At 49.0% G+C, this 20,348-nt stretch overlaps 1 protein-coding gene across 1 annotated transcript in view; it reads left to right on the forward strand.

Annotated features, from left to right (window-relative positions):
- LOC140195830 (organic solute transporter subunit alpha-like) overlaps positions 1 to 16,457 on the forward strand; it is a 53,718-nt gene extending 37,261 nt beyond the window's left edge. The window contains exons 7-9 of the mRNA XM_072254464.1: positions 1,632 to 1,778; positions 14,854 to 14,959; positions 16,235 to 16,457. Of these exons, the coding sequence (XP_072110565.1) occupies positions 1,632 to 1,778; positions 14,854 to 14,959; positions 16,235 to 16,434 (453 nt within the window). The 3' untranslated portion in view covers positions 16,435 to 16,457. The remainder of the gene's footprint in view (positions 1 to 1,631; positions 1,779 to 14,853; positions 14,960 to 16,234) is intronic.
- Positions 16,458 to 20,348: the final 3,891 nt, after the last annotated feature.

Below are 20,348 nucleotides of genomic sequence, written 5' to 3' on the forward strand. Positions count from 1 at the left end.
ATCACACACTCCCCCCGTCCCTTCACACACTCCCTCCGTCCCACCACACACTCCATCATCACCGTCCTATCACACACTCCCTCCGTCCCACCACACACCCCCTCTGTCCCATCACACACTCCCCCCGTCCCTTCACACACTCCCTCCGTCCCACCACACACTCCATCATCACCGTCCCATCACACACTCCCTCCGTCCCACCACACACCCCCTCTGTCCCATCACACACTCCCCCCGTCCCTTCACACACTCCCTCCGTCCCACCACACACTCCATCATCACCGTCCCATCACACACTCCCTCCGTCCCACCACACACCCCCTCTGTCCCACCACACACCCCCCCCGTCCCTTCACACACTCCCTCCGTTCCACCACACACTCCCTCCATCCCATCACACACTCCATCATCACCGTCCCATCACACACTCCCTCCGTCCCACCACACACCCCCTCTGTCCCACCACACACCCCCCCCGTCCCTTCACACACTCCCTCCGTTCCACCACACACTCCCTCCGTCCCACCACACACTCCATCATCACCGTCCCATCACACACTCCCTCCATTCCACCACACACCCCCTCCGTCCCACCACACACTCCCCCGTCCCTTCACACACTCCCTCCGTCCCACCACACACTCCATCATCACCGTCCTATCACACACTCCCTCCGTCCCACCACACACCCCCTCTGTCCCATCACACACTCCCCCCGTCCCATCACACACTCCCTCCGTCCCACCACACACTCCCTCCGTCCCACCACACACTCCATCATCACCGTCCCATCACACACTCCCTCCGTCCCATCACACACTCCCTCCGTTCCACCACACACCCCCTCTGTCCCATCACACACTCCATCATCACCGTCCCATCACACACTCCCTCTGTTCCACCACACACTCCCTCCGTCCCACCACACACTCCCCCCGTCCCTTCACACACTCCCTCCGTCCCACCACACACTCCCTCCGTCCCACCACACACTCCCTCCGTCCCACCACACACTCCATCATCACCGTCCCATCACACACTCCCTCCGTTCCACCACACACCCCCTCTGTCCCATCACACACTCCCCCCGTCCCTTCACACACTCCCTCCGTCCCACCACACACTCCATCATCACCGTCCCATCACACACTCCCTCCGTTCCACCACACACTCCCTCCGTCCCACCACACACTCCATCATCACCGTCCCATCACACACTCCCTCCATTCCACCACACACTCCCTCCGTCCCACCACACACTCCCCCCGTCCCTTCACACACTCCCTCCGTCCCACCACACACTCCATCATCACCGTCCCATCACACACTCCCTCCGTTCCACCACACACTCCCTCCGTCCCACCACACACTCCATCAGCACCAACCCATCACACACGCCCACCATCACACCACACACTCCCTCCGTCCCATCACACACTCCCTCCATCCCATCACACACCCCCAGAGTGATTCTCCCTCCACATTGTTCTCCGCAGTAATGTCATGTGTGCCTCTTTACCCCATTTGTCACCCTGTCGCCGGGTGAGCCTCTCATCCCCACCGCCCCAGTCGCCGGTATTCACTCTGGCCTCACCGAGCTCTAATTCTGCCACACACCCTGCATTTCTCAGTGGTCGTCCTCCAGCATCTCCCTGTGGATAAACCTTTTCCTGGCAGGCTCCACCATTGTGGGGCTGTGGTCTATCTCTGTCCTGTTCCGACATTCCAAGCTCCTCCAGGCCGACCAGAACCTGGCGTGCAAGTTTGGGCTGTTCCAAGTGAGTCAGTTGCTATGTTGCCCTTCCAAGGAATGGTTGGGATCCCTGGGAATGGCGGTGAGGAATCCTGGGGAAATCCTGGGTGTGGTCAGGAAATCCCAGGCGCGATGGGGAAATTCCAGGGGTGATGGGGAAATCTCGCATGTGGTAGGCAAATCCCAGAGGTGGTCGGGACATACCGCACGTGTTGAAGAACCCGGGGCGTGATGGGGGAACCCAGGGCATGTTGGGGAACCCAGGGCATGATGGGGGAACCCAGGATGTGATGAGGGAACCCAGGGTGTGATGAGGGAACCCAGGGCGTGATGAAGGAACCCAGGATGTGATGAGGGAACCCAGGGTGTGATGAGGGAACCCAGGGCATGTTGGGGAACCCAGGGCATGATGGAGGACCTCAGGGTGTGTTGGGGGAACCCAGGGTGTGATGGGGGAACCCAGGGCATGTTGGGGAACCCAGGGTGTGATGGGGGAACCCAGGACATGTTGGGGAACCCAGGGTGTGATGGGGGACCTCAGGGTGTGTTGGAGTAACTCAGGGTGTGATGGGGGAACCCAGGGCATGTTGGGGGACCTCAGGGTGTGATTGGGGAACTCAGGGCGTGTTGGGGGACCCAGGGTGTGATTGGGAAACCCAGGGCATGTTGGGGGACCTAGGGTGCGGTGTGGATAAGTCGCAAAGAGGGGTTGTTTCGTTACATCAAGAAGTTCTCGGATTGGCTCGGTGAGAGAGAAAGACACAAACTGTAATTAACACACACGAATGCTGGAGGAAATGAGCATGTTAGGCAGTATCTATGGAGGGAATAAACAGCCGATGTTTCAGGCTGAGGCCCTTCATCAGGACCGGAATGGAAGGGCAAAGATACCAGAACAAAAAGATGGAGGGGGAGGACAAGAAGGACAAGCTGGAGGGTGATAGATGAGGCCAGGTGAGTGGGGAGGGTAAAGAACAAATCTGATAGGAGAGGAGAGCGGACCCTCTGAGAAGGGGGAAAAGAGCACCAGAGGGAGGAGATAAGGCAGGTGACAAGTGAGAGGCCAGAGTGGAGAATAAAAGAGGGGTGGGGGGATGAAAAAACTTACCTGATTGAGAAATTGATGTTCATGCCTTCAGGTTGGAGGCTACCCAGATGGAACATGAGGTGTTGCTGCTCCAGTCTGAGAGAGGCCTCATCGTGGCAGAAGAAGAGGCCATGAACTAACGTGTCAAAACAGGAATGGGGATAGGAATTAAAACAGTTGGCCCCTTGGAAATTCTGCAATTGGCAGTAGGAGTGAAGGTTCTTGACACGAACTCCAATTATCTACTTAGAACTACAGAACTATGGATATTAGGACAGAGCACAGCAAGCATTAAGATAGTTTCCTCAGGGTATGCAGGTCCCTCTCACTGCAACACATTTCCCACTCGGTCTGAAAGACCGGAGCAGAATTAGGCCATTTGGCCCATCAAGTCTTTTCTGCCATTTCATCATGGCTGATCCATTTCCCTCGTAACACTATTCTCTGCCTCCTCCCCGTAACTCTTAGTGCCCTGACCAATCAAGAACCTATCATACTCCGCTTTAAATATACTTGGCTCCACAGCCGTCTGTGCCAATGAGTTCCACAAATTCACCACACTCTGGCTAAAGAAATTCCTCCACATCTCTGTTCTAAGTGGATGTCGCTATATTCTGAGGCTGTGCCCTCTGGTCCTAGACCACCCCACTATAGGAAACGACCTCTCCACATCCACTCTATCTAGGCCTTTCAACATTCTTTTCAACTCCAGCGAGTATAGGCCCTCAGCCTTCAATTGCTGCTTGTATGATAACCCTTTCATTGTCATGCACCTCCTCTGTACCCTCTCCAATATCAGCACATCCTTTCTGAAATAAGGAACCCAAAACTGCTCACAATACTCCAGTGAGGCCTTCCCAGTGCTTTATAAAGTGTCATTATTACATCCTTGCCTTTATATTCTAGTCATCTTGAAATGAATGCTAACATTAGAACCATAGAACATTACAGCACAGAAACAGGCCTTTTGGCCTTTCTTGGCTGTGCTGAACCATTTTTCTGCCTAGTCCCACTGACCTGCACACGGACCATATCCCTCCATACACCTCCCATCCATGTATCTGTCCAATTTATTCTTAAATGTTAAAAAAGAACCCGCATTTACCACCTCATCTGGGAGCTCATTCCATACTCCCACCAGTCTCTGTGTGAAGAAGCCCCCCCTAATGTTCCCTTTAAACTTTTCCCCCCTCACCCTTAACCCATGTCCTCTGGTTTTTTTACTCCCCTTGCCTCAGTGGAAAAAGCCTGCTTGCATTCACTCTATCTATACCCATCATAATTTTATATACCTCTATCAAATCTCCCCTCATTCTTCTACGCTCCAGGGAATAAAGTCCTAACCTATTCAACCTTTCTCTGTAACTGAGTTTCTCAAGTCCCGGCAACATCCTTGTAAACCTTCTCTGCACTCTTTCAACCTTATTTATATCCTTCCTGTAATTTGGTGACCAAAACTGAACACAATACTCCAGATTCGGCCTCACCAATGCCTTATACAACCTCATCATAACATTCCAACTCTTATACTCAATACTTTGATTAATAAAGGCCAATGTACCAAAAGCTCTCTTTACGACCCTATCTACCTGTGATGCCACTTTTAAGGAATTTTGTATCTGTATTCCCAGATCCCTCTGTTCTACTGCACTCCTCAGTGCCTTACCATTAACCCTGTATGTTCTACCTTGGTTTGTCCTTCCAAAGTGCAATACCTCACACTTGTCTGTATTAAACTCCATCTGCCATTTTTCAGCCCTTTTTCCAGCTGGTCCAAATCCCTCTGCAAGCTTTGAAAACCTTCCTCACTGTCCACTACACCTCCAATCTTTGTATCAGCAGCAAATTTGCTGATCCAATTTACCACATTATCATCCAGATCATTGATATAGATGACAAATAACAATGGACCCAGCACTGATCCCTGTGGCACACCACTAGTCACAGGCCTCCACTCAGAGAAGCAATTCTCTACTACCACTCTTTGGCTTCTTCCATTGAGCCAATGTCTAATCCAATTTACCACCTCTCCATGTATACCTAGCGACTGAATCTTCCTAACTAACCTCCCATGCGGGACCTTGTCAAAGGCCTTACTGAAGTCCGTGTAGACAATATCCACTGCCTTCCCTTCATCCACTTTCCTGGTAACCTCCTCGAAAAACTCTTAATAGATTAGTTAAACATGACCTACCACTCACAAAGCCATGTTGACTCTCCCTAATAAGTCCCTGTCTATCCAAATACTTGTAGATCCTATTTCTTAGTACGACATTGCATTTGCCTTCCTCACTATCAATTCAACCTACAGATTAAACTTTAGGGAATCCTACATGATGATTTGCAGTCTCTTTGCACCTCTGATTTTTGAATATACTCCCCCATTGAGAAAAGTGTCTATGGTTTTCTTTCCTCTATAAAGGTGCATGATCATACACTTCCTGACACTCTATACCACCTGCCATTTCTTTGTCCTTTCTCTTAACCGAAGCCCTTCTGTAGCCCCCCAGCCTCCTCAACACCACCTGCCCCTCCACCTATCTTCACATTGTTTGCAAACTTGACCACAAAGCCATCAATTCTATCATCCAAATCATTGACGTATACATAAAACGAATCGGTCCCAACACTGACCCTTGTGGAACAGCACTAGTCACCGGTAGCCAGTCAGAAAAGGCTCCCTTTATTCCCACTCTTTGCCTCCTGCCAATCGGGTGGGAGGATGGGATAAAAGCAAATTATATGCTGGGCGCGGAGGCTGGTGGGGTGGTAGGTGAGGTAGGTGCTTTTACCCCATCCTCCCGCACCCTACCAGGGATAGGGTTTCTCTTGTCCTCACCTACCACCCCACCAGCCTCCGGGTCCAGCACATAATTCTCCGAGACTTCTGCCAGCTCCAGTGGGATCCCACCACCAACACGTCTTTCTCTACCTCCCCCCACTTTCTGTTTTCCACAGGGATCGCTCCCTACACGACTCCCTTGTCCACTCAACCTTCCCCACCGATTTCCATCCTGGCATTTATCCTTTCAAGCAGAACAAGTGCTACACCTGCCCCTACACCTCCTCCCTCACTACCATCCAAGGCCCTAAACAGTCCTTCCAGGCGAGGTGACAATTCACCTGTGAGTCTGTTGGGGTCATTTACTGTGTTCGGTGTTCCAGGTGTGGCCTCCTGTACATCAGTGTGACCCGATGTAGATTGGGAGACCACTTCACCGAGCATCTATGCTCCGTCTGCCAGAAGAAGCAGGATCTCCCAGAATAGGAACTTCCACTTCCCATTCCAATATGTCCATCCATGGCTTCCTCCATTGTTGTGATGAGGCCACACTTAAGTTGGAGAAGCAGCACCTTGTATTCCGTTTGGGTAGCCTCCAACCTGATGGCATGAACATCGATTTCTCAAACTTCCAGTACTGCCTCCATCCCCCACACTCCCCCTTCACCATTTCCCATCCCCTTGCCCCTCTCTCACCTCAACTCACCAATCAACTTTCCCAGATCTTCACTTCATCCCTCCCCCTCCCACATCTCACCTGGAGTTTCTCTCTTCCCTCTCCCTGCCTTTTAAATCTACTCCTCAGCTTTTTCTCTCCAGTGCTGCCAAAGGGTTTCGGCCCGAAACATCCACTGTACTTTTGTCCGTAGATACTGCCTGACCTGCTGAGTTCCTCCAGCATTATATGTTTACTGTACAAGAATCATTAGGCAGCAGAAGATGAAATGTGAAAACAAGCTAGCAAACAATATCAATGCAGGTAGCTAAAGCTTTTTCCAAGTATGTAAAAAATAAAAGAGAGTTGACAGTGGATATAGGACCGCTAGAAAATTAAACCAGAGAAACAAAAACGGGCCATAATGAGATGGCAGATGAACTAAATGAGTATTTTGCATCAGCCTTCACTGTGGAAGTCACCAGCAGTGTGCCAGGTGTTGAAAAGTGTCAGAGAAGAGAAGTGATTGCAGTTAATATTACAAGGGAGAAGGTGCTCAAATAGCTGAAAGACCTGAAGGTACATAAGTCACCCAGACCAGATGAACTGCACCCTCGGGTTCTGAAAGAGGTATCAGTAGAGATTGTGGAGGGATTAGAAAAGACCTTTCAAGAATCATTGTATCTAGCATGGTGCCAGAGGACTGGAAAATTGCATATGTCACTCCACTCTTTAAGAAAGGAGGAAGGTTTTAGAAAGGAAATTGTTGACCAGTTAGCCTGACCTCAGTGGTTGGGAAGCTGTTGGAGAGAATTTTTGAGGTTATGGAGTAATTGGAGAAATAGGACAAGATAGGACAAAATCAGCATGGTTTGATTAAGGGAAAATCTTGTCTGACGAACCTGTAGGAATTCTTTGAGGTGATTACAAGTAGGATAGATAAAGGGGATGCAGTCTTAAATTGTATATTTGGTCTTTCAGAAGGTCTTTGACAAGGTGCCACACACAAAGCTGCTTACCAAGTTAAGAGCCCATGGTATTACGGGAAAGTTACTGGTATGGTTAGAGCACTGGCTAATTCGTAAGAGGCAATGAGTGGGAATAAAAGGATCTTTTTCTGATTGGCTGCCAGTGACTAATGCTGTTTCAGAGGGATCGGTATTGGGACTGCTTCTTTTTATGCTGTATATCAATGATTTATATGATGGAATAGATGGCTTTGTTGCCAAGTTTGCAGATGATATGAGGATTGGTGGATGGGCAGGCAGTTCTGAGGAAATAGGCAGGATGCAGAAGGACTTAGACACATTAGGAGAATGGGCAAGAGAGTGGCAAATTAAATACAATGTTGGAAAATGCATGGTCATGCACTTTGGTAGTAGAAATAAATGTTCGGACTATTTTCTAAACGTGGAAAAAAATCCAAAAATCTGAGATGCAAAGGGACTTGGGTGTCCTTGTGCAGAACACCCTAAAGGTTAGCTTGCAGATAGAGTTGGTGGTGAAGAAGGCAAATGCAATATTGGCATTCATTTCAAGAGATTTAGAAGAGCGGGGATGTGATGCTGAGGCTTTATAAGGCACCGGTGAGGCCTCACCTTGGAGAGGGTTCAGAGGAGGTTCACAAGGATGATTCCTGGAACGAAAGGGTTATCATACAAGAAACGTTTGATGGCTCTGGGTCTGTACTCGCTGGAATTCAGAAGGATGAGGGGGGCATCTCATTGAAACCTTTTGAATGTTGAAAGGCCTAGACAGAGTAGATGTGGAAAGGATGTTTCCCATGGTGGGAGAGTCTAGGACAAGAGGGCACAGCCTTAGGATAGAGGGGTGACCATTTAAAACAGAGATGTGGAGAAATTTCTTTAGCCAGAGGGTGGTGAATTTATGGAATTTGTTACCACAGGCAGCTGTGGAGGCCAGGTCATTGGGTGTCTTTAAGGCAGAGATCGATAGATTCTTGATTGGTAAATTGTGAAGTAAAGGGTCCATCTTATCAGGAGTCTGATAACCATGTGGTAGAAGCTGACCTTGAGCCTGGTGGGATGTGCTTGCAGGCTTTTGCATCTTCTGCGTGATAGGAGAGGGAAGAAGAGAGAACGTTCATGGTGGGTGGGGTCTTTGATTATACTGGCTGCTTTACTGAGGCGGTGGGAAGTGTAGACAGACTGCAGTTTCTTGTGCTCACACACAGAGAGATTGCCATACAAATCTGTGAAGCATGCAGACAGAATGCTTTCTACGCTGCCTCAATAAAAATTGGGAAGAGTCCCCAGGAACATGTCAAATTTCTGCAGCCTCCTGAGGTGCTGGTAAGCTTTCTTGGCTGTGTTATCAATGTGTTTGGGCCAGGACAGGCTGCTGGTAGAACCATGAAGCTCCCAACCCTCTCAAACTGAACACCAGTGATGAAGACGGGACTGCACCCCTACCTTCCTGAACTCAATAAGCAGCTCTTTTATTTTATTAACACTGAAGGGAAGTTTGTTTTCTTGACACCATATTACTAAGCTCTCTACCCCCTTCCTGTACTCATCGTTATTTGAGATATGGCCCACAACAGTGGTATCATCTACAAACTGGTAGATGGAGTTAGAGAAGAATTTGGCCACGAAGTCACGAGTGTACAGGAGCTTGGGAAAAAATTTATCAAGCACCGGTCTTTAGTGCTGCAGGTGTTGCTGCCTCTCCTTACTGACTGGGGTCTGTTGGTCAGGAAGTCTAACCGGTCCTTACTGACTGTGGTCTGTTGGTCAGGAAGTCTAGCCGGTCCTTACTGACTGGGGTCTGTTGGTCAGGAAGTCTAGCCGGTTCTTACTGACTGGGGTCTGTTGGTCAAGAAGTCTAGCCGGTCCTTACTGACTGGGGTCTGTTGGTCAGGAAGTCTAGCCGGTTCTTACTGACTGTGGTCTGTTGGTCAGAAAGTCTAGCCAGTCCTTACTGACTGGGGTCTGTTGGTCAGAAAGTCTAGCCGGTTCTTACTGACTGTGGTCTGTTGGTCAGCAAGTCTAGCCGGTCCTTACTGACTGGGGTCTGTTGGTCAGCAAGTCTAGTCGGTTCTTACTGACTGTGGTCGGTTGGTCAGAAAGTCTAGCCGGTTCTTACTGACCGTGGTCTGTTGGTCAGCAAGTCTAGCCGGTCCTTACTGATTGTGGTCTGTTGGTCAGGAAGTCTAGCCGGTTCTTACTGACTGTGGTCGGTTGGTCAGAAAGTCTAGCCGGTTCTTACTGACCGTGGTCTGTTGGTCAGCAAGTCTAGCCGGTCCTTACTGACTGAGGTCTGTTGGTCAGGAAGTCTAGCCGGTTCTTACTGACTGTGGTCTGTTGGTCAGAAAGTCTAGCCGGTCCTTACTGACTGGGGTCTGTTGGTCAGGAAGTCTAGCCGGTCCTTACTGACTGTGGTCTGTTGGTCAGGAAGTCTAGCCGGTCCTTACTGACTGGGGTCTGTTGGTCAGAAAGTCTAGCCGGTTCTTACTGACTGTGGTCTGTTGGTCAGGAAGTCTAGCCAGTCCTTACTGACTGGGGTCTGTTGGTCAGCAAGTCTGGTCTGTTCATACTGACTGGGGTCTGTTGGTCAGGAAGTCTAGCCGGTCCTTACTGACTGAGGTCTGTTGGTCAGCAAGTCTAGCCGGTCCTTACTGACTGTGGTCTGTTGGTCAGGAAGTCTAGCCGGTCCTTACTGACTGTGGTCTGTTGGTCAGGAAGTCTAGCCGGTCCTTACTAACTGGGGTCTCCTGGTCAGAAAGTCTAGCCGGTTCTTACTGACTGTGGTCTGTTGGTCAGAAAGTCTAGCCGGTCCTTACTGACTAGGGTCTGTTGGTCAGCAAGTCTAGCCGGTCCTTACTGACTGTGGTCTGTTGGTCAGAAAGTCTAGCCGGTTCTTACTGACTGGGGTCTGTTGGTCAGCAAGTCTAGCTGGTTCTTACTGACTGTGGTCTGTTGGTCAGGAAGTCTAGCCGGTTCTTACTGCCTGGGGTCTGTTCGTCGGGAAGTCTAGCCGGTTCTTACTGACTGTGGTCTGTTGGTCAGGAAGTCTAGCCGGTCCTTACTGACTGTGGTCTGTTGGTCAGGAAGTCTAGCCGGTCCTTACTGACTGGGGTCTGTTGGTCAGCAAGTCTAGCCGGTCCTTACTGACTGTGGTCTGTTGGTCAGGAAGTCTAGCCGGTTCTTACTGACTGTGGTCTGTTGGTCAGAAAGTCTAGCCGGTTCTTACTGACTGTGGTCTGTTGGTCAGGAAGTCTAGCCGGTCCTTACTGACTGGGGTCTGTTGGTCAGGAAGTCTAGCTGGTCCTTACTGACTGTGGTCTGTTGGTCAGGAAGTCTAGCCGGTCCTTACTGACTGGGGTCTGTTGGTCAGCAAGTCTGGTCTGTTCATACTGACTGGGGTCTGTTGGTCAGGAAGTCTAGCCGGTCCTTACTGACTGGGGTCTGTTGGTCAGCAAGTCTAGCCGGTCCTTACTGACTGGGGTCTGTTGGTCAGGAAGTCTAGCCGGTTCTCACTGACTGTGGTCTGTTGGTCAGAAAGTCTAGCCGGTCCTTACTGACTGGGGTCTGTTGGTCAGAAAGTCTAGCCGGTTCTTACTGACTGTGGTCTGTTGGTCAGAAAGTCTAGCCGGTCCTTACTGACTGGGCTCTGTTGGTCAGGAAGTCTAGCCGGTCCTTACTGACTGGGGTCTGTTGGTCAGGAAGTCTAGCCGGTCCTTACTGACTGGGGTCTCTTGGTCAGAAAGTCTAGCCGGTTCTTACTGACTGTGGTCTGTTGGTCAGAAAGTCTAGCTGGTCCTTACTGACTGGGGTCTGTTGGTCAGAAAGTCTAGCCGGTTCTTACTGACTGTGGTCTGTTGGTCAGAAAGTCTAGCCGGTTCTTACTGACTGTGGTCTGTTGGTCAGGAAGTCTAGCCGGTTCTTACTGACTGGGGTCTGTTGGTCAGCAAGTCTAGCCGGTCCTTACTGACTGTGGTCTGTTGGTCAGGAAGTCTAGCCGGTTCTTACTGCCTGGGGTCTGTTGGTCAGGAAGTCTAGCCGGTTCTTACTGACTGGGGTCTGTTGGTCAGGAAGTCTAGCCGGTCCTTACTGACTGGGGTCTGTTGGTCACTCTGCTGCCGAGGTACAGCTGAAACAAGAGGCGGCCATAGTTAAAACTGTCCACTCCTGGTCCGACCAATCAGCCTCCATGCTACAGGACTGTTTTGATGACGTCAGCTGGAATATCTTCCATGATAAGGATACTGGATCTCCAAGTTCCCGGGGTCTGGGAGTCCACCAGAAATTGGTCAGGGGCTATCCAAACCAGAGATCCTGGATCAACAGTTCCATGCAAGCAGCACTTCCTGCGCAACACAGAGCTTACGGTGCTGGTGACCAACAGGAACCCAAGAAATGCAGCTACGATCTGCGCAAAGTCATCTAGACAGTGAAACAACAATACAGGGACAAGATCCAGACACAACTCTCCACCAGCAACACACGCAGCTTATGGCAAGGTCTGCACACCATCGCAGACTTCAAAGCTAAGCTCAGTGGTGCTGCCTACATCGCTGCATCTCTCCCAGATGAGCTAAATCTTTTTTATGCTTGGTTCGATGTTGCCAACACTGAGACCCCGAGGAGAGCACCAGAGTGACCTGCACCTTGGTCATCTCAGTGCCTGAGGTATGCAGGTGTTTCCAATGGGTAGACAGTTGCAAGGCTGCGGGACCGGACGCCATCCCGGGGCGAGTACTCAGGATGTGCACGGCACAGCTGGCAGGTGAGTTTACTGACAATTTTAATCTCTCCCTTTCCCAGTGTAGAGTGTCCTCCTGCTTCAAGTTATCCACCATTGTCCCTGTACCAAAAAAGACCAAGGTAACATGTCTGAACGCCTGGCGTCCTGTCACACTCACCTCAATAATAAGCAAATGCTTTGAGAGGCTGGTCAAGGACCACATCTGCAGCTCGCTACCACCCAGACTGGATCCCCTACAATTCGCCTACCGACACAACCGATCGACAAACCACGCAATAGCCACTGCTCTACATACCGTCCGTACACATCTGGAGTTGAAGGATGCTTGTGTGAGAATGCTGTTCTTGGCCTACAGTTCAGCATTCAACACCATCCAGTCTCGACAGGAAGCTCAGAGATCCCTGCCTTCACCCTGCCTTGTGTAGCTGGATCCTAGACTTCCTGTCAGATCGCCGGCAGTCAGTAAGATTGGGCTCCCTCACCTCCACCCCTCTAAACCTCAATACAGGAGTTCCCCGGGACTGTGTCCTAAGCCCCCTCCTTTACTCTCTGTGTACCCATGACTGTGTTGCCACCCACAGCTCCAATCTGCTAATTAAATTTGCTGATGACACTACACTGATTGGCCTAGTCTCAAATAATAATGAGGCAGCCTACAGAGAAGAAGTCATCACCCAGATACAGCGGTGTCAAGAAAATAACCTCTCCCTCAATGTTGAAAAAACAAAGCAGCAGGTTCTGGACTACAGGAGGAATGGAGACAGGCTAACCCCCTATTAATAGATCTGGGGTTCAGAGGGTAAACAGCTTTAATTTCCTCGGCATAAACATCACTGAAGATCTCACGTAGTCTGTACATACCGGCTGTGTGGTGAAAAAAGCACAACAGTGCCTCTTTCACCTCAGACGGTTGAGGAAGTTTGGTATGGGCCCCCAAATCCCAAGAACTTTCTACGGGGGCACAATTGAGAGCATCCTGACTGGCTGCATCGCTGCCTGGTATGGAAACTGTACCCCCCTTAATCACAGGACTCTGCAGAGAGTGATGCAGACAGTCCAGCGCATCTGTAGTTGTGAACTTCCCACTATTCAGGACACTTACAGAGACAGGTGTGTAAAAAGGGCCCGATGGATCATTGGGGACCCAAAGTCATCCCAACCACAAACTGTTCCAGCTGCTACCATCCAGGAAACTGTACTGCAGCATAACATAAAAGCCAGGACCAGCAGGCTCCAGAACAGCTTCTTCCACCAGGCCATCAGACTGATTAACTGATAGTCTGTTAGATTGACTATCCTGTTGTACATACTATTTATTATAAATTACTATAAATTGCACAATCCACATTTAGACGGAGATGTAATGTAAGGATTTTTACTCCTCATGTATGTGAAGGATGTAAGTAATAAAGACAATTCAGCTCAATAGCCTGTCCTGACTGACTGGGGCCTGTTGGTGAGGAGGTCTCACCTTGTCCTGACTGACTGGGGTTTGTTGGTCAGGGAGTCCATCTTGTCCTGACTGACTGGGGTCTGTTGGTCAAGGAGCCCATCTTGTCCTGACTGACTGGGGTTTGTTGGTGAGGAGGTCTCACCTTGTCCTGACTGACTGGGGTTTGTTGGTGAGGAGGTCTCATCTTGTCCTGACTGACTGGGGTTTGTTGGTCGAGGAGCCCATCTTGTCCTGACTGACTGGGGTTTGTTGGTGAGGAGGTCTCATCTTGTCCTGACTGACTGGGGTTTGTTGGTCGAGGAGCCCATCTTGTCCTGACTGACTGGGGTTTGTTGGTGAGGAGGTCTCATCTTGTCCTGACTGACTGGGGTTTGTTGGTGAGGAGGTCTCATCTTGTCCTGACTGACTGGGGTTTGTTGGTCAAGGAGCCCATCTTGGCCTTACTGACTGTGGTCTGTTGGTGTTGAAGTCTAGCCTGTCCTTACTAGCTATAGTCCATTGGTCAGGAAGTCATTGATATGACTGATTTAATTGATCATCTGTTTAACGATGATCACTGGGATGTTAATGATGTGGGACAGAGAACCGGTAACACTCTTGAAAGTCACAGGAGAGAGTCAAACTCTCTTGGAACTGATCACAGCCGGTACTGCTGTGATGAAAGTGTTACCAGCAGAGATGCCTTAGCATTGTTGCTGACTTGCTGCATACAGGCAAGTGCTGGGTCATTATGGACTAAAGTGTAACGGAACTCAATAATGTATGACTCGATAGTCACTGTGCAAGTTAACGCCAAGGGGCTGATAGTTTTAAAAAATAACAACGTTATCAAAAGTGGAATCAGGAACTCAAATCCTTGAATATAAGCACAAAAGATTCTGCAGATGCTGGAAATATTGAGCAACAAACACAAAGTGCTGGAGGAACTCAGCAGGCCAGGCAGCACCTAAGGAAAGAATAAATAGTCCTTCACCCACCTATCTTGTCTATCACCTACCAGCTTGCACTTCCCCCCTTCCCTCAGCACCGCTCGCCCCAGGAGAATGGAGGGAGTGGTGGGGGTGGGGGAGAGGAAGCAGGTGGAGGAGAAGAGAAAGGGGAGGGTGGAATGGAGGAGAAGAGGGAGAGTGGGAGCAGGGGAGGGGAAAGGGTTGGTGGGGGTGATGGGGAAGGAATGGAGCTGGAGGGGCTGGGGTAGGAGGGGGAATGAGGATGGAGGGGGGAGGAAAGGAGCTGAATGCAGGAGAGGAGGGAAAGGAGGAGCAGAGGGAGTTAGGGATGGAGGGGCATTCTCCCAGATTCCTGGTCACAAGTTATCGCCCAGCTCCCTCCTCCCATCAGGGCTCCATCTACCAGAATCTTTTCCTCACCCTTTCCCCATTCCTCCAACCCTCAGGTGATTCTCATCCTGACGTCGCTGCAGAATTTCATCATCGGAACGCTGGCCAGGGCCGGACACATTGGCTGTGCTCCGCCCTACTCCGCCAGGACCAGAGGCCAATGTACGTAAGCCACACCAGGGGACACCTGCAGGCTGTGTGCGCGGGTTGGTGGGGAGGACCCAGTGACCACACCCCCACCCCACCCCCCCGGCCCGCCACCCACCTTTCTGCTTCTCGGCTCACTTCCATACTAGGATTGATGGTTTTAAAACACACTCCCACCTTTCAGCTCCCTCCCCTTACTCTTTCCGTAAGGAATAGGACCAGAATCAGGCCATTCAGCCCATCAAGTCTGTTCCACTGTTCCATCATGTATGATTTATTATCCCTCTCAACCAAAATAGGCAACAGTAGGGTTTCTCAACAATACCTTAGCCCTTCATATACTGCATTGTCTGCAGTATATTTGTTGGCACAGGGCCCCGGCTTCCCCAGCAGACTTGCAGAGATTCAGACCCAAGCTCCAGACATTCTGCACTTCTGATCGATCTTTGGGCTTCAATCCAAACCACCGTTCAACATTCTGAATCCAGCAAAGGGGTTGGGCATCACATCCACACCAACTGTGACGCCCCCTACACTAGTCCATGTCCCTCTCCTCCTTTCCCATGCAACTATCTATCCCAGAGCCTTTTCAACGTAATTATATCTATTTACACTCAGTGGCCACCTCCTGTACCTAATAAAGTGGCCAGTCTGCGTATGCTTGTGGTCATCCACATCAAGGTTCGATGTGTTGTGCATTCAGAGATGCTCATCTGCACACCACTATTGTAACGTATGGTTATTTGAGTTACTGTCAGCTTGAACCAGTCTGGCCATTCTCCTCTGATCTCTCCCATTAACAAGGTGTTTTCACCCACAGAACTGACACTCACTGGATGTTTCTTTTTGTTTCTCACACCATTCTCTGTAAACTCTGGAGAAAGTTGTGTGTGAAAATCCCAGGAGATCAGCAGTTTCTGAGATACCCAAATCTCCCTGTCCAGCACCGAAAATCATTCCACAGTCAAAGTCACTTAGATCACATTTCTTCCCCATTCTGATGTTTGTTCTGAACAACAGCTGAACCTCTTGACCATGTCTGCATGCTTTTAAGCATTGAGTTGCTGCCACGATTGTCTGATTTGATATTTGCATTAACGAGGTGTACCTAACAAAGGGGCCACTGAGTGTACGTGCCTATGTATGTACGGATGTGTGTGCCTTGTGATTCGGTGCGATGCCACCAGAGTACTAAGGATCTCATCGCTAGAGATGTTATCTCTTCATTGAGGCATTGCATGGACTGATCACAACCCGTCAGTCATTCCAGTGCTTTCTACTCCTCCACAGTCATTAACAACCAGCTGCTAATTCTAGAGATGTTCTTTGTCGGCGTCCTCACATGGAAGTTCTACCGGAAGAGCGACGATCGCCCAGGTTACAGGCCTGTGGGTGAAACTCAACAGGGAGACAAGATGACTGATACAGAATGTGATCCAGGGTCCTCTACGGACCAACAGGACGGTCACTCTGCAGTTTTCAATATGTAAACAATAACTACTTGAAGTAAAATGTGACATTTTACATGAAAATGCCTCAAGTTATTTAATTTTAGTGGTCCACCTTATTCCATATATTACACGCAGACAGCCAGGGAAATGAAATGAGAGCAAGGGCTGAGGCAGAGGGCAGTAGGTGACTGGTGGAACCAGGTCAGTCTTCACTGAGGAAGACAGCAGGATACCGGACACTCAAGGGTGGCAGGGAAGAGAAGTGTGCGCAGTCACAATTACGACAGAGAAAGTACTCAGGAAGCTGAATAGTCTAAAGGTTGATAAATCTCCTGGACCAGATGGAATGCACCCTCGTGTTCTGAAGGAAGTAGCTGTGGAGATTGCCGAGGCATTAGTGATGATCTTTCAAAAGTCAATAGATTCTGGCATGGTTCCAGAGGACTGCAAGATTGCAAATGTCACTCCGTTACTGAAGAAGGGGGCAAGGAAGCAAAAAGGAAATTATAGACGCAAACAACAGGAATTCTGCAGATGCTGGAAATTCAAGCAACACACATCAAAGTTGCTGGTGAACGCAGCAGGCCAGGCAGCATCTGTAGGAAGAGGTGCAGTCGACGTTTCAGGCCGAGACCCTTCGTCAGGACTAACTGAAGGAAGATTATAGACCTGTTAGCTTGACATCGGTGGTCGGGAAGTTGTTGGAGTTGATTGTCAAGGATGAGGTTATAGAGTACCTGGAGGCATATGACAAGATAGGCAGAACTCAGCATGGATTCCTTAAAGGAAAATCCTGCTTGACAAACCTATTACAATTTTTTGAGGAAATTACAAGTAGGCTAGACAAGGGAGATGTAGTGGATGTTGTATATTTGGATTTTCAGAAGGCCTTTGACAAGGTGCCGCACATGAGGCTACTTAACAAGATAAGAGCCCATGGAATTACGGGAAAGTTGCATACGTGGATAGAGCGTTGGCTGATTGGCAGGAAACAGAGAGTGGGAATAAAGGGATCCTATTCTGGTTGGCTGCCGGTTACCAGTGGTGTTCTACAGGGGTCCGTGCTGGGGCCGCTTCTTTTTACATTGTACATCAACGATTTGGATTATGGAATAGATGGCTTTGTGGCTAAGTTTTCTGATGATACAAAGATAGGTGGAGGGGCTGGTAGTGCTGAGGAAACGGAGAGTCTGCAGAGAGACTTGGATAGATTGGAAGAATGGGCAAAGAAGTGGCAAATGAAGTACAATGTTGTATGGTTATGCACTTTGGCAGAAGAAATAAATGGGCAGACTATTAATTAAATGGGGAGAGAATTCAAAGTTCTGAGATGCAACAGGACTTGGGAGTCCTCGTATAGAATACCCTTAAGATTAACCTCCAGACTGAGTCGGTGGTGAAGAAGGCGAATGCAATGTTGGCATTCATTTCTAGAGGAATAGAGTATAGGAGCAGGGATGTGATGTTGAGGCTCTATAAGGCACTGGTGAGACAGAGTATTGTGGGCAGTTTTGGTCTCCTTATTTAAGAAAGGATGTGCTGATGTTGGAGAGGGTACAGAGAAGATTCACTAGAATGATTCCGGGAATGAGAGGGTTACATATGAGGAACGTTTGTCCGCTCTTGGACTGTATTCCTTGGAGTTTAGAAGAATGAGGGGAGACCTCATAGAAACATTTCGAATGTTGAAAGGCATGGACAGAGTGGATGTGGCAAAGTTGTTTCCCATGATGGGGGAGTCTAGTACGAGAGGGCATGACTTAAGGATTGAAGGGCGCCCATTCAGAACAGAGATGAGAAGAAATTTTTTTAGCCAGAGGGTAGTGAATCTATGGAATTTGTTGCCACGGGCAGCGGTGGAGGCCAAGTCGTTGGGTGTATTTAAGGCAGAGATTGATAGGTATCTGAGTAGCCAGGGCATCAAAGGTTATGGTGAGAAGGCGGGGGAGTGGGACTAAATGAGAGAATGGATCAGCTCATGATAAAATGGCGGAGCAGACTCGATGGGCCGAATGACCGACTTCTGCTCCTTTGTCTTATGGTCTAAGGTGGGGGATGATGGACAGAAGGATCCAGGTGGGGGAGGGGTGCAGTGCTGAGACATACCGGTGGGTGATTGGTGGAACCAGGTCAGGTGGGGGATGATGGACAGAAGGATCCAGGTTTTTATATCTTATGGTCTTAGTTGCAAGAATAAATAGGGCAAATAGAGGAATAATGTGGTTGTCTGCATGGGTTCGGTGCCTATTCAGAAATCTGATGGTGGAGGGGAAGAAGCTGTTCCTGAATCGTTGAATGTGGATCTTCAGGCTCCTGTACCTCCTCACTGATGATAACAATGCGAAGAGGGCATGTCCTGGGTGGTGAGGGTCCTTGGTGAAAGATGTTGCCTTCTTGAAGCCTTGCCTTTTGAACACGTCCTTGATGCTGTGCCCCTGTAGAAAGGGAGTTTGTGGAGTCCCTCCGAGATGGATTCTTAGAACAGCTTGTACTGGAGCCTACCAGAGAGAACGCAATTCTAGATTTAGTGTTGTACAATGAACCGGATTTGATCAGGGACCTCGAGGTAAAGGAGCCATTAGGAGGTAGTGACCATAATATGATAAGTTTTAATCTACAAATTGAGAGGGAGAAGGGAAACTCGGAACTGCCAGTATTACAGTTGAACAAAGGGAACTATGGTGCTATGAGGGAGGAGCTGGCCAAAGTTCAATGGAACAATACCCGAGCAGGGATGACAGTGGAACAGCAATGGCAAGTGTTTCTGGGAATAATGCGAAAGGTGCAGGATCAGTTCGTTCCAAAGAGGAAGAAAGATCCTAAGGGGAGGCTGTGGCTGACAAGGGAAGTAATGGACAGCATAAAAATAAAAGAGAAGTATAACATAGCAAAGATGAGTGGGAAGCCGGAGGATTGGGAAACTTTTAAAGAGCAACTGAAGGTAACTAAAAAGGCAATACGCAGAGAAAAAAATGAGGTATGAAGGTAAACTAACCAAGAATATAAAGGAGGATAGTAAAAGCTTCTTTAGGTATGTGAAAAGGAAAAAAAAAGTTAAGAGCAAAATTGGGCCCTTGAAGACAGAAACGGGTGAATTTATTATGGGGAACAAGGAAATGGCAGACGAGTTGAACAGGTACTTTGGATCTGTCTTCACTAGGGAAGATACAAACAGTCTCCCAGATATAATAGTGGCCAAAGGACCTCTGGTAATGGATGAACTGAAAGAAATTTATATTAGGCAGGAAATGGTGATGGATGGACTGTTGGGTCTGGAGGCTGGTAAGTCCCTGGGACCTGATGGTCTGCATCCCAGGGTACTTAAGGAGGTGGCTTTAGACATCATGGGTGCATTGGTAATCATTTTCCAATGTTCTATAGATTCAGGATCAGTTCCTGAGGATTGGAGGGTGGCTAATGTTGTCCCACTTTTCAAGAAAGGAGGGAGAAAGAAAACAGGGAATTATAGACCGGTTAGCCCGATGTCAGTGGTGGGAAAGATGCTGGAGTCAATTATAAAAGATGAAATTACGACACATTTGGATGGCAGTAACAGGATAGGTCCGAGTCAGCATGGATTTACAAAGGGGAAATCGTGCTTGACTAATCTTCTGGAATTTTTTGAGGATGTAACTATGAAAATGGACAAGGGAGAGCCAGTGGATGTAGTGTATCTGGACTTTCAGAAAGCCTTTGATAAAGTGCCACATAGGAGATTAGTGGGCAAAATTAGGGCACATGGTATTGGGGGCAGAGTACTGACATGGATTGAAAATTGGCTGGCTGACAGGAAACAAAGAGTAGCGATTAACGGGTCCCTTTCAGTATGGCAGGCAGTGACCAGTGGGGTACCACAGGATTCAGTGCTGGGACTGCAGCTGTTTACAATATACATTAATGATTTAGATGAAGGGATTAAAAGTAATATTAGCAAATTTGCAGATTACACAAAG

The sequence above is a fragment of the Mobula birostris genome, chromosome 4 (assembly GCF_030028105.1).
Source record: "Mobula birostris isolate sMobBir1 chromosome 4, sMobBir1.hap1, whole genome shotgun sequence".
In the NCBI taxonomy this organism is placed as follows: Eukaryota; Metazoa; Chordata; class Chondrichthyes; order Myliobatiformes; family Myliobatidae; genus Mobula; species Mobula birostris.